A 13,151-nucleotide genomic window follows, 5' to 3' on the forward strand; every position below is an offset into this window, starting at 1 on the left:
AACTTTACAAAATTAAAAAGGATTACAATGGAGTAATATGAAGAGTAACATGCCAACAAATTAGATAACCTAAACAAATGGGAAAACTACTAGAAAAACAAACTGTAAAACTGACTTAAACAGTACAGTAAATATATCTTTAACAACAACAAACCAAATTAGTGATACTTTAAGTTTTTTTTATTATTATAATTATAAAGAGGATGTACAGAGAGGTTTACAGTCTCATAAGTCAGGTAAAGAGTACATTCCTTTTTGGACAATGTCACCCCTTTACCAGTTCTCTCCCAGTTTTTCCTTCAGTGACTTTTTTAAAGAAAAACTTGAGCTGGGCGCCAGTAACTCATGCTTATAATCCCAGCTACTCCGGTGGCAGAGATCGGAGGATCATAACTTGAAGCCATGACAGAGAAGTCCGTGGTGAGACTCTTATCTCCAATCAACCATCAGAAAACCAGAATTGGTACTATGGCTCAAAGTGGCACTAGGTTTAAGCAAAAAAAAAAAAAAAAAAAAGCTTAGGGACAGCACCCAGGCCCTGAGTTCAAGCTCCATTATTGACCCAAAAAATAAATAAATAAATAAAGTATACTTCCTTTTGAACAATGTAACCCCTTCCCTTGCTGTCTCCCAACCTTTCCCTCCTATCCCCACCCACAAGTTGTATAGTTCATTTTCAACATAGTGTCTAGTGAGTACCACTACTCCATTTGTTCACCCTTTGTCCTTTCATTTGTATGCCCCCCTTCACTCTCAAAGACAAAAAGAAAACAACAACAAAGAAAAAAAAAAACAACCTCTTGTTTCCATTTCCTGGAGTTCATTTCAATAAATGTTATTTTTCGGGCTGGGAAGGTGGCTCAGTGGTAGAGCGCTTGCCTTGCATGCCTGAGGCCCTGGGTTCGATTCCTCAGTACCACATAAGCAAAAAGAAAAAAAACCAGAAGTGACGCTGTGGCTCAGGTGGTAGAGTGCTAGCCTTGAGCTGAAGAGCTGAGGGACAGCGCCCAGGTCCAGAGTTCAGGCCCCACGACCGGACCCAAAAAAAACTAAACAAAACAAAAAAAAAATCAATAAATGTTATTTTTCTTTTCTTTTCTTTTTTTTTTTTTTTGTTCTCAGTGGTGGGGCTTGAACTCTGGGCCTGGCGCTGTCCCTCAGCTCTTCAGCTCAAGACTAGTGCTCTACCACTTGAGCCACAGTGCCACTTCCAGTTTTCTGAGTGGTTTATTGAAGATAAGAGTCTTGTGGACTTTCCTGCCTGGGCTGGCTTTGAACTATGATCCTCAGATCTCAGCCTCCTGAGTAGCGAGGATTACAGACATGAGCCACCAATGCCCAGCAGTAAATATTATTTTATATGATCAGATGCACATAGTCATTGTGCCTTTGTGATCCTCTCCTAAGAACATCCTCCTTTGGTCTCACTGTGTGAATGCCTATCTCTAACCACACTTTTTTTTTTGTCAGTCATGGGGCCTAAACTCTGGGCCTGGGCGCTGTCCCTCAGCTCTTCAGCTCAAGGCTAGTGTTCTACTACTTGAGCCACAGCGCCACTTCCGGCTTTTTCTGCTTATGTGGTGCTAAAGAATCGAACCCATGGCCTCATGCACTCTACCACAGAGCCCACTCTATCCAGCCCCCAAAAGCCACTTCTGCGGATCTGTGGCTCAAGTGGTAGAGTGGCAACCTTAAGCAAAAAAGTCCAGGCTCTGAGTTCAAGTCCCAGGACTGTCACCAAAAAGCAAAGCAAAACAAAACAAAAATAACTCTGTTAAAAGAAATTAAGAAGCAGGGTGCCAGTGGCTCATGCCTATAATCCCAGCTACTCAAGAGGCTGAGATATGAGGATCGCGGTTCAAAGCCAGCCTGGGCAGGAAACTCTGTTACATTCTTATCTCCAATAAACCACCAGAAAACTGGAAGTGGCACTGTGACCCAAGTAGTAGAGCGTTAGCCTTGAGCTGAAGAGCAGAGGGATAGCGCCCAGGCCCAGAGTTCAAGGCCCACAACCAAAAAAAAAAGAAAGAAAGAAGAAGAAAAAGAAATTAAGACACTCAGGAAACTGAGGCAGGAGAACCAAGTGCCAGTTTGAGTTATGCAACAAGAACTTGTCTCAAAACAGAAAAAAATAGAGACATTCATATTCATGGATGGGAAGATTTAGTATTACTGAAAAAGCAATATCCACTATATTATTAGTCCTAAAATAGAGGTATTCTTTATACTGATTCAATCTAATTCCTACTAAAATCCCAGCTGGCTTCATTGTATACGTTTACAAGCTAATCTTAAATTTCATGTGGAATTTGATTAGAATATAGTCTCTAAAATGTACAAACTTGTAGCTCATAATAAGACAAAAAATTTAATTAAAAAATTTCCCATTCACAAGGCAATATGTTGGAAATGAACTTTACAACTTGGGGGGATAGGGAAAGGAAAAATGGGAGAAAAATGAGGGAAGAGGTAACAATGTTTGACAAAAAATGCACTCATTACCTTACATATATAACTGTAACCGCTCTGTACATCACCTTGACAATAAAATTAAATTTTAAAAAATTGGAAGTGGTGTTGTGGCTCAAGTGGTGAAGAACTGGCCTTTAGCTGAAGAGCTGAGGGACAGCATCCAGGCCCACAGTTCAAGCCTCATGACTGACAGAAACAAAAAACAAAAACAATTTTGGGGGCTGGGAAGGTGGCTCAGTGGTAGAGTGCTTGCCTTGCATACAGGAGGCCCTGGGTTCGAGTCCTCGGCACCACATAAACAGAAAAAGCCGGAGTGGTGCTGTGGCCCAAGTGGTAGAGTGCTAGCCTTGAGCTGAAGAGCTGAGGGACAGCGCCCAGGCCCAGAGTTCAAGCCCTATGACCAACAAAAAAAGAAAAATTTCCCCAGCCAGGTGCTGGTGGCTCATACCTGTAATCCTAGCTACTCAGGAGGCTGAGATCTGAGGATGGCAATTCAAAGCCAGCAGGGGCAGGAAAGTCTGTGAGACTCTTATCTCCAATAAACTACCAGAAAACCAGAAGTGGTGCTATGGCTCAAGTGGTAGAGCACTAGCCTTGAGCTGAGGGACAGTGCCCAGACCCAGAGTTCAAGCCCCATGACAGACAAAAAAAAAAAAATCCCATTGGCCAGATGCTGGTGGTCCACACCTGTAATCCTAGTCAGGAAGTTGAGATCTGAGATTGTGGTTCAAAGCCAATCTTGGCAAGAAAGTCTGTAAGATTCTTATCTCTAATTGACCAGCAAAAAGCCAGAAGTGGAGCTGTGGTTCAAGTGGTAGAGTACTAGCCTTGAACAAAAAAAGCTCAGTGACAGTGATCAGACCCTGAGTTCAAACCCCAGAACTGGCTCATGCACATGCACACACAGACAAGATGACATAACAGAAAAATGTGTGAGAGATCTGAACAAGTACTTCACAAAAGGGGATGTCCAAACAGGCAATAAAGTTCTAAGAAGAAGCTCAACCTCACTAAGTCATCGGTTGAATACAAACTATAACCACAATGGTATGCCACTAAACTTGTGAGAAAGGCTAAAATTAAAGCTACAAAACTATGGGTTGCAGGAATATGGAACTGATAGACCTGGCTGATGGGGTGAATGTCACCACAAACACTTGAGAAACTCTGACAACAAGCATCAATGCTGAGCCTATACATATCCTACAACACAGAAATTTTAGATCTCAGGACACCTCAATCACGCAAACATGTACCAAAAATACCGATAAGAATGCAGCACAAAGTAGAATCCATTAATGCAATAGAATACTATGTTGAAACACAAATGAACTATAGATAGTTCTACCTACTTTATGAACAAATCCAAGAAACAATGTACATTTGAACAAGTGCACCGTTTCAAGACAATGGAAGAGTATCAGTTAAAACTTAAGGGAAAGGGGCTGGGAAGGTGGCTCAGTGGTAGAGTGCTTGCCTTGCATGCATGAGGCCCTGGGCTCAATTCCTCAGCACCACATAAGGAAAAAGAAAAAAGCTGGAAGTGGCGCTGTGGCTCAAGTGGTAGAGCACTAGCCTTGAGCTGAAGAGCTGAGGGACGGTGCCCAGGCCCAGAGTTCAGGCCCCATGACAGGACCCAAAAAAAAAAAAACTTTGTAGCTCAAAATTCTATGCCTAATTAGAGACACAAAGATTAGAATAAGGGACATGTTCAGATATGTAGGCTTAAAAAAAATAGTTGGGCTGGGAAGGTGGCTCAGTGGTAGAGCGCTTGCCTTGCATGCATGAGGCCCTGGGTTTGATTCCTCAGCACCATAGGCATAAAAAAAAAAAAAGCCAGAAGTGGTGCTGTGGCTCAAGTGGTAGAGTGCTAGCCTTGAGCTAAAGAGCTGAGGGACAGCGTCCAGGCCCAGAGTTCAGGCCCACGACTGGACCCCCCCCCAAAAAAAAAAACTCACCAGGCATGGGTGACTCCTAGCTACTCAAGAGGCTAAGATCTGAGGATCACAGTTCAAAGCCAGCCTGAGTAGGAAAGTCTGTGAGACTCCAATAAACCACCAGAAAATCGGAAGTGACGGTGTGGCTCAAGTGGTAGAGTGCTCACCTTGAGCTGAAGAGCTGAGGGACAGCACCCAGGCCCAGAGTTCAAGCCCCACAACTGACACACACACACAAAAAAATTCCAGGGTATTCTTTCTTGGGAGTCTACATGGGAACATACTGCAAGAAAAAGGAGCATAAAGAATTTAGGAGAAGTCAAAAACATGAGAAAAGCAAACAAATGTTCTGGATTTGGTGAAGGGAAGTCCTAAAAATTCTGTTGTATAACAGCTTATTAAATTACCATTCCAAACTTTGGCTGACTTAAAAAGGGGCTAAAGGGAGCTGGGAAGGTGGCTCAGTGGTAGAGTTCTTGCCTTGCCTGCATGAGGCCCTGGGTTCAATTCCTCAGCACCACATAAGCAGAAAAGGCCAGAAGTGGTGCTGTGGCTCAAGTGGTAGAGCGCTAGCCTTGAGCTGAAGAGCTGAGGGACAGCAGCCAGGCCCAGAGTTCAGGCCCCACGTCTGGCAAAAAAAAAAAAAAAAAAAAGCAAAGCAAATTTTAAAAGAATACAATATTATGCTAGTGAAAGAAGCTAGTCAAGACAAATGCAAAAAAAAAAATCTCAAAAAAACAGAAAGAAAACAGATGATTGGTTGTAGAAGGGGTTAACTTCTACAATAGGGTTTTCTACATTCATACTACAGTGGTAATTAAATGACTGTATGCATTTGTCTAAATTCATACAATACACTAAAAAGGATGAGCCACAGCCAGGTGCTGAGGGCTCACACCTGTAATCTTTGCTACTCAGTAGTCTTGAGATTTGAGGATCACAGTCTGAAGCCAGCCCAGGCAGGAAAGTCTGTAAGACAATTACCTACAATTAACAGCAAAAAACTGAAAAAGCCAGGCACTGGTGACTTATAGCTATAATCCTAGCTACTCAAGAGGCTGGGATCTAAGGATTGTGGTTTGAAGCCAGACCATGCAGAAAAGTCCATGAAACTCTTATTTCCAATGAATCACCAGAAAACCAGAAGTGGAGCTGTGGCTCAAAGTGGTAGAGTACTAACATTAAGCAGAAAAGCTCAAGGATAATGCCCAGACCCTGAGTTCAAACCCCAGGACCAACAAGAACAACAAAAAAGCTGCAAAGTAGAGGGTGTGACTCAAGTGGCAGAGCACCAGCCTTGAGCCAAAAAGCCAAATAGAATGTGAGGCCCTGAGTTTAAGCTCCAGGTCTTGAGGCTTAAATTGTGAAGCTACGATATTGTGAACTTTAATCTTTTAAACAAGAAAGTAGATAAAATCAAACTGAATTTCAAGAAATAGCTTGATAGGCTATTTATTTAGAAATAAAGCTTTATTTAGAAATAAGCTTTATTTAGAAATAAAGACTGGCTCTTTAGTTTCCTACCTCCTTCTTTTGCAAAAGTAATAGCTACATTGTGGACAGTGATTGGCTCAGGAAGTATAGAATTCAGAGGTGTACTGTGGACAGGGCACCATTTTTTGTTACAAACCTTGAGAGAGTCAGAGATCCAATAACAGCCAAATATTCAATTTCACAAGGAATTTCTATTACTATATGTATATTGTCTTCAAGGCATTGTTTTCACTTAAAAATATTCATTTAGACTTTCCTTTTCTTTGCAACAGCTGAACGCTGTGATGAAAAAGCCACCATCCAGTCAGCTTCACAGCTGAATTACTGGCAGATGCGTATGGTTTTTCTCTTGGAGTACTTGTGGTTTGACAGTTTACAGCAGTGATAATCTCTTGCATCATGTTCCCTAAGCTGTCACCCTGTTCAGTCAGTGTAATATTTCCAGACATTTATAGACTTTATTGTTTATTTAAATAATTAAGTGATTAATTTCCTAAAGACAAATTATACTTTACTTGCTTAATCTTAAATGCAAATAGACATTTTAAAGGATTGTTAATGAAAATTAAGTATCTTGTTAGGTTATTCTTACAATAAATGTTAACCACTGAATACTTGTGTCCACTTTAATGGTGTTTATATTGCTTCAATATAATTTCTGAATTTTGGGTCCTGTGCACACAAATACTTCCTGTCAAAATTAATAGTACTTAAGTACTTATACGAAGTTATCTTATCAAGGGGTTTGTCATTGTCAAAATGTCTTTGATAGACAAGGGAAGATATAATTGACTTAAATCCCTAGGTTTCACAAACACGAATGCTTAGAATAAATATAAAACATAGTGCCATTGGGGATGCCTGAAATCCTAGCTACTAAGGAGGCTGAGATTTGAGAATCATGGTTTGATGCCAGCCCAGACAGGAAAGTCTGTGAGACTTTATCTCCAATTAACCACCAGAAAACTAGAAGTGGTGCTGTGGCTCAAGCGCTAGGCTTGAGCTTTAAAAAAGCTCAAGGATAGCACACAGGACCTAAGTTCAAATCCCATGAAAGAAAAAAGAAAAAGTGTTGAAATTAAGGGAAAAAAGTGGGGCTGGGTAGTAGTGTTTGTCTACTATGTGTCAGGCCCTGAGTTTGATTTCCAACACTGCAAAAAGAAAAAAAGTAAAAACATTCAGGTGAAATTTAAATATGTCAATAATCATAAAGGATGCAGTGAGTAGCATTTGGGAAACAGATATCCCATAACTCAGTCTGTCACCGGACTGCCAAACTGAAGGGGATCTGGGGATGGTGGAGCACAGTCTACATATAGTATGAGCAGCACTGCCTGGTCTATCCTTTGTCTTTCCTCTTACCAATCATGAAGGACCTTTTACAGTATGGAATCCAAATTTGATTCTAGGTATGATGGGAAGGAACTAGATAGTTTCAAGCAAGTTATAAAGACCTGATGTGCTTGAAGGATCAAATGTGTTAATGAATGTGAAAAGGCTCAGTAAACTCTAAAGTAGCATTCTTGCATATTACCTTGACAGAGGACAGAATGAAGACAAGAAAATAAGACATACTACAATCCAAGTAGGATAGTTTCATTCTAAATCATGAACTCTGTACACTTCTATAAGCTTCCCTTATTTCCCTTTTAGAGAGACGGGGAACACATAGGAAAGAGGAATTGTTTTTCATCACATGAAGTTTGGGATCCCTGCCACATACCTATGTGGAAAGTTGGACAGACACTTGGATATAGTTACACATCTGAAACTAAAGAGAGAAATCAGCAAAGGAAATACAGACTTGGGACCCATCCCAATAGACTTATTAGTAGTAATACAACAACACAATTAATACAGTATCAATACTAGCTCATCTTTACAGCATACTTAAATAACTTAAGCATACATTAAATAACTCGCCTAAAGGCACAAAGCAAGTGTATATGAGAGCCAGGTTTCAAATCTTAGGCAATTTTACTCTGAAACTCTTAAAAGTCTTAGGACTAGCACTGGTGGCTCACACTTTTAATCCTAGCTACTCAGGAGGCTGAGATCTAAGGACCACATTTCAAAAGCCAGACCAAGCAAGAAAGTCTATGAGACTACCTATAATTAACCACACATATACAACAAAGCCATAAGTGGAGGTGTAGCTCAAATGGGACCTAGCCTTGAGCAAAAAAGCTCAGGGGCAGTGCCCAGGTCCTGAGTTCAAATCCCAGGACTAACGCGTGCGTACACACACACACACACACACACACACACACACACACACACACACACACACACACACACACACACACACACACACACACACACACACACACACACACACACACACACACACACACACACACTCTTGAGATTGCTGGAGAGTAAGTATAGACTATATATAGGCTATACAAAGTTTCAATTCAAGCAATTTCCTGAATCCTTAGTATCAAGTGGCTGGTGTGGTTTCATGCTCTGCAGATACAAGAGATATAGAGAAAATTATTCTCTCAGGAAACCCAGTTTAATTACTAGCTGAGAACACTTATTTACTAAATATCAAATACATTTAATATGTGCTATATAAAGCACTTTTCTTCTTTTTTTCTTTTGGTTCCGGTCGTGGGGCCTGAACTCTGGGCCTGGGCACTGTCCCTCAGCTCTTCTGCTCAAGGCTAGCACTCTACCACTTGAGCCATAGTGCCACTTCTGGCTTTTTTTCTTTTTGCTTATGTGGTGCTGGGGAATTGAACCCAGGGCCTCATGCATGTAAGGCAAGCGCTCTACCACTGAGCCACCTTCCCAGCTCCTAAGCACTTTTTTTTTTTTTTTGGTGTGGGTTCTGGGGCTTGAACTCAGGCACTGATCAATGACCCTGATTTTTTTGTGCTCAAAGCTAGAGCTCTACCATTTGAGCCAAGTAGGGCAGTTTCATTCTAAATCATGTACTCTGTACACTTCTATAGGCTTCCCTTATTTCCCTTTTAGGGAGACAGGAAAAACATAGGGAAGATCAGATTTAGTGGAAGAGGAATTGCTTTCCATCAGCTCTATTTCTGTTTTTTTTTGGAGTGGTTAACTAAAGCTAAGATTCTCATGGACTTTACTGACTGGGTTGGCTTAGAATTATAATCCTTAAACCTCAACCTCCTGATTGCAGGCATGAGCCACTGGCACCCAGCTATATTAAAGTTTTATTTAGTTATTTATTTGGTCGTGGGGCTTGAACTCTACAACATGGATGAAGCCTGATGACATAATGCTAAGCGAAATAAACCTAACTTTTACAAAAAGACCAACACTGTAATGGTTCCACTTATATGACATCATCATCTAAAGTAGTCAAATTGGCTGGGCATGGTGACACTAGGAAGGCTGAAATAGGAAGAGTGCAAGTTCAAGGCCAGACTGTGCTACACGGTGAGACCCCGCCTCAAGAAACAAAAATAAGGAATCAAAGCCAAGCGTCAGTGGCTCAGCCCTGTAATCCTAGCTACTCAGGAGGCTGAGATCTGAGGATTGCGGTTCAAAGCTAGCCCAGGCAGGAAAGTCTGTGAGACTCTGATCTCCAATAAACCACTTGAAAACCGGAAGTGGTGCTGTGGCTCAAGTGGTAGAGCACTCGCCTTGAGCTGAAGAGTGCAGGGACAGCACCCAGAGTTCAAGCCCCACAACCAACCCAAAAAAAAACAAAAAGGAATCAAGTAGTTAAACTCACAGGAACAAAAAGTAGAAGAGTGATTGCCATCAGCTGAAGGAGGGAGGAATGAGGAGTTTTCAGATTTGCAAGATGAAAAGTTCTAGAGTGCTGATATCTCATGGCTATAATCCTAGCTACTAAGGAGACTAAGATCTGAGGATGGAGATTCAAAACTAGCCTGGGAAAGAAAGTCCATGAGACTCTTGTCTCCAATAAAACAAGTCAGAAATGGAGCTGTGGCGCCTTAAGCAAAAGATCAGGGCCAGTGCTTCCCCCACTCAAAAAAAAAAAGGTCTAGAGATTTAGACGCACAACAATGTAAATACACTCAACATTGCTGAATTGTACAGTCGGTTAAGTTTATGTTGCACACAAACATATGTATGTGTATATATTTATCCTTAAAAAAAGTAAAAACCGCCGGGCGCTGGTGGCTCACGCCTGTAATCCTAGCTACTCAGGAGGCTGAGATCTGAGGATCCCAGTTCAAAGCCAGCCCGGGCAGGAGAGACCGTGAGACTCCTATCTCCAATAAACCACCAGAAAACCGGAAGTGGCGCTGCAGCTCAAGTGGTAGAGCGCTCGTCTTGAGCTGAAGAGCTGAGGGACAGCGCCCAGGCCCAGAGTTCAAGCCCCACGACCGACAAAAAAAAAAAAAAAGTAAAAACCTGTTATTTTCCTATACTACATGCAACATGGATATGTTTACTCTGCTAAGCAAATATAAGTAAGAAAACAATTTATTCTAGAGTAGGAGAGGTAAGAGGGAGGGTGTAGTAAGCAAAAAAAAGAAAGAAAGTTACTAGGTAATATATGTGCAATGAAGGTCTCCTTATCCTCACGATAGTTCTAGGAATCCCTAACTCAACCCTGAAATAGATCTTATTCCTGCATACAAAGATCAGTGACCACAATGATAAAAGTAGGCTCAAGAATATATTCTAGGGATGGGAAGGTGGCTCAGTGGTAGAGCGCTTGCCTTGCAGGCCTAAGGCCCTGGGTTCGATTCCTCAGCACCACATAAGCAAAAAGAAAAAAGCCGGAAAGTGGCGCTGTGGCTCAAGTGGTAGAGCGCTAGCCTTGAGCTGAAGAGCGGAGGGACAGAGCCCAGGCCCAGAGTTCAGGCCCCACGACCGGAACCAAAAAAAAAAAAAAAGAATATATTCTAGTAACCTAGTAACTAGTTTCTCTAGTTACACTCAGCTGAAACCTTTCAGCAGTGGAAACAAATTAGTTTCCTAAATTGCCTCATTCATGATGCTAAGGAATTTCTAAAGTTCCTTATTATTCTATGTAGACAGATTATTTGGGGGAGGGGGAAAGGGTGTATAGGAGTACACTAACCACCTGTACAAGTTATGTGCTCATTAAAGGTTTGTTAGAACTGGGTCCAGTAGTTCATGCCTATATCTTAGCTATCCAAGCAGCTGAGGTCTGAGGACTGCAGTTCCAAGCCAGACTGGATAGGAAATCGCATTAGATTCTTATCACCAATTAACCAGCAAGAACCTGGAAGTGAAGCTGTGACTCAAAAGGGTAAGAGCTAGCCTTGGGTGGAAAAAGCCAAGAGCCCTCTCTTCTCTCTTCTTCTCCCCCCCCCCCCCCCCCCACACTGGTTAGGTACCTTTCTGACATCCCCTAAGCATGCCTATCCCTAACATACTCAGCTCAGTACCTAAAGAGTATTTCCAGAATTATTTTAAGACAGATAGGAATGCATAGGGGAAAAACATTGTTCCTCCAGGGTGATGTCTGAGAAAGTATGTCACCCAGAAGGGCTCCTTCATCTACTTCTCTTCACAAACACAGACCTTCTAGCCTTTATCTTTTTAGTCATTTGAGAAGCCATTCAGATGGTTCAAAATTCAATATGTAAAGTTACACAGTGTGCAAGTCTCACTCCTCGTTCTCTCCTCCAGTCACCCAATTCCCATCCTTCCTCAGGCAAAATGTTTTTATTTATGCTAATATGGATAATTGTGAAAATATGTGAAAATCTAATCATGAAACCCCCCTCTGTATAACTAATGTAAAGCTAATAAAAATAAAATAAATCAAGCTAATGTTTCACAGGTATATTCACGAAGTAAGTTCTGGGACCACAAGAAGAGTGAAGAGGCTACCTCTTATCCATCCTGCTTTACCCTAAAGCAATATCTTCCACACATTAAAAAAAATCACTGATCATATATTGGGCACAGATTACAAAGCCAGGCACTGAGGATAACACTGACTTATTAACCTTCTTCTCCCAGTAAGTACCAGGAATGCATTGACATTTTACACAAGTCGCCTGTGAATTTCACAACAACCTTATAGGTTGCTAATTCTCATCCCCTTCTTACAAATGAGGAGACTAAGGCACTGAAAGGCAACTTTCCCAAGCCAAGGAGAGCAGGGTTTTGACCGTCGCTCTACACAGACAAGCCTCCAGCACCCGCTGGAGCTCAGCCTAATGTAATGGGCAAGAAAAAGGCGGACAACAAAGAAATATGTAATTAGAGACTAAGAAAGTAAGGTGAACGACACGAATTCCGGCGTTTGATCGAATAACAATGGGGACGTACTTGAGAAACAAGGAGGACTGCGAAGGAAAGGGTTCCAGGAGAAAATGACATTTGGAGATAACGCTTGGGGACCGTTTGGGGGCTGCAAATGAGGACAGCCCTCCCCTACCCACCACCCCCCCGACCCCACCACCCAATGATCAAAAGAAGAAACGCCAGGCCCACTGAGGATGAAGCAAAGCAAACTCGACAGGGTTCCCCAGACGTGCAGACGTGGCGCAGGGAAGGGAGGATCCAGAAGCTGGGCCCAGGGCTCGTCCACGCCATCAATGCCCACAGCAGCCCGAACCCACTCGGCCCCTAACCCGAGACCTCAAGCCAGCCGCTGCCCGGGGTCCCACCGAAGGTGACAGCATCCGGGAGGCCCACTAGGAGGCCCTGTGGCTGGCTACAGGGGGTCCGGCCCCGTCCGGCGGCGGCCCGGGAAGGCCTCTTCCCCGGCCCCCGGCCAGCTCCCGCCGGGTCCGCCCCGCCCCGCCCCTCCGGGCCAGCCTCGTACCTGCACCGCCCGGACCAGGCCCCGGCCGGTCAGCTGGCCCTGCCGCAGCTGCAGCAGAATGTTCCCGGGCCGCGGCCGGCCTCCCCATCCACCCCACGCCGCCACTGTTGCTGCCGACCGTCTCCCCCGGCTGGCCCCAGCCCCAGCCACCGCCGGCGCCGCCGCCATGTCGCCTCGTCGGACAAACAGGAAGCGAGCGGCCCTAGGGCCGCGTCGATTTCTACGGGGCGGCGGAGGGTTCGGCGCAGCGCCCCCAGCGGGTTGATGGAGGAGGCGCAGGCCGCGTGGCAGGGACTGTGCGCGCCCGGGGACTCGCTGGGAAATGTAGTCCTTTCCCGAGGCCGCGCAGGGGACAGAGCGACGCGGGACTTTCTTTTATTTTTTCTATTACTCCTAAGTCTAGCCTTCCCGCAGAGGATCGGCCCGACGGCGACGAGGCCCCGCGTGCACACTCTTCCATCTCTAGTCCATTTCGCCTAGAATGGAGC

The 13,151-nt window shown here is 43.6% G+C and overlaps 1 protein-coding gene across 2 annotated transcripts in view; it reads right to left on the reverse strand.

Moving 5' to 3' along the window:
* LOC122120228 (transient receptor potential cation channel subfamily C member 4 associated protein) overlaps positions 1 to 12,900 on the reverse strand; it is a 53,075-nt gene extending 40,175 nt beyond the window's left edge. The window contains exon 1 of one of the 2 annotated variants that reach the window (XM_042694383.1): positions 12,664 to 12,900. In XM_042694383.1, the coding sequence (XP_042550317.1) occupies positions 12,664 to 12,831 (168 nt within the window). In that variant the 5' untranslated portion in view covers positions 12,832 to 12,900. The remainder of the gene's footprint in view (positions 1 to 12,663) is intronic. The other variant, XM_042694384.1, reaches the window with a different exon arrangement.
* Between the last annotated feature and the right edge of the window lie 251 nt (positions 12,901 to 13,151).

Source organism: Dipodomys spectabilis, unplaced genomic scaffold (genome assembly GCF_019054845.1).
Source record: "Dipodomys spectabilis isolate Male_0828 unplaced genomic scaffold, ASM1905484v1 ptg000175l, whole genome shotgun sequence".
Lineage (NCBI taxonomy): Eukaryota > Metazoa > Chordata > Mammalia > Rodentia > Heteromyidae > Dipodomys > Dipodomys spectabilis.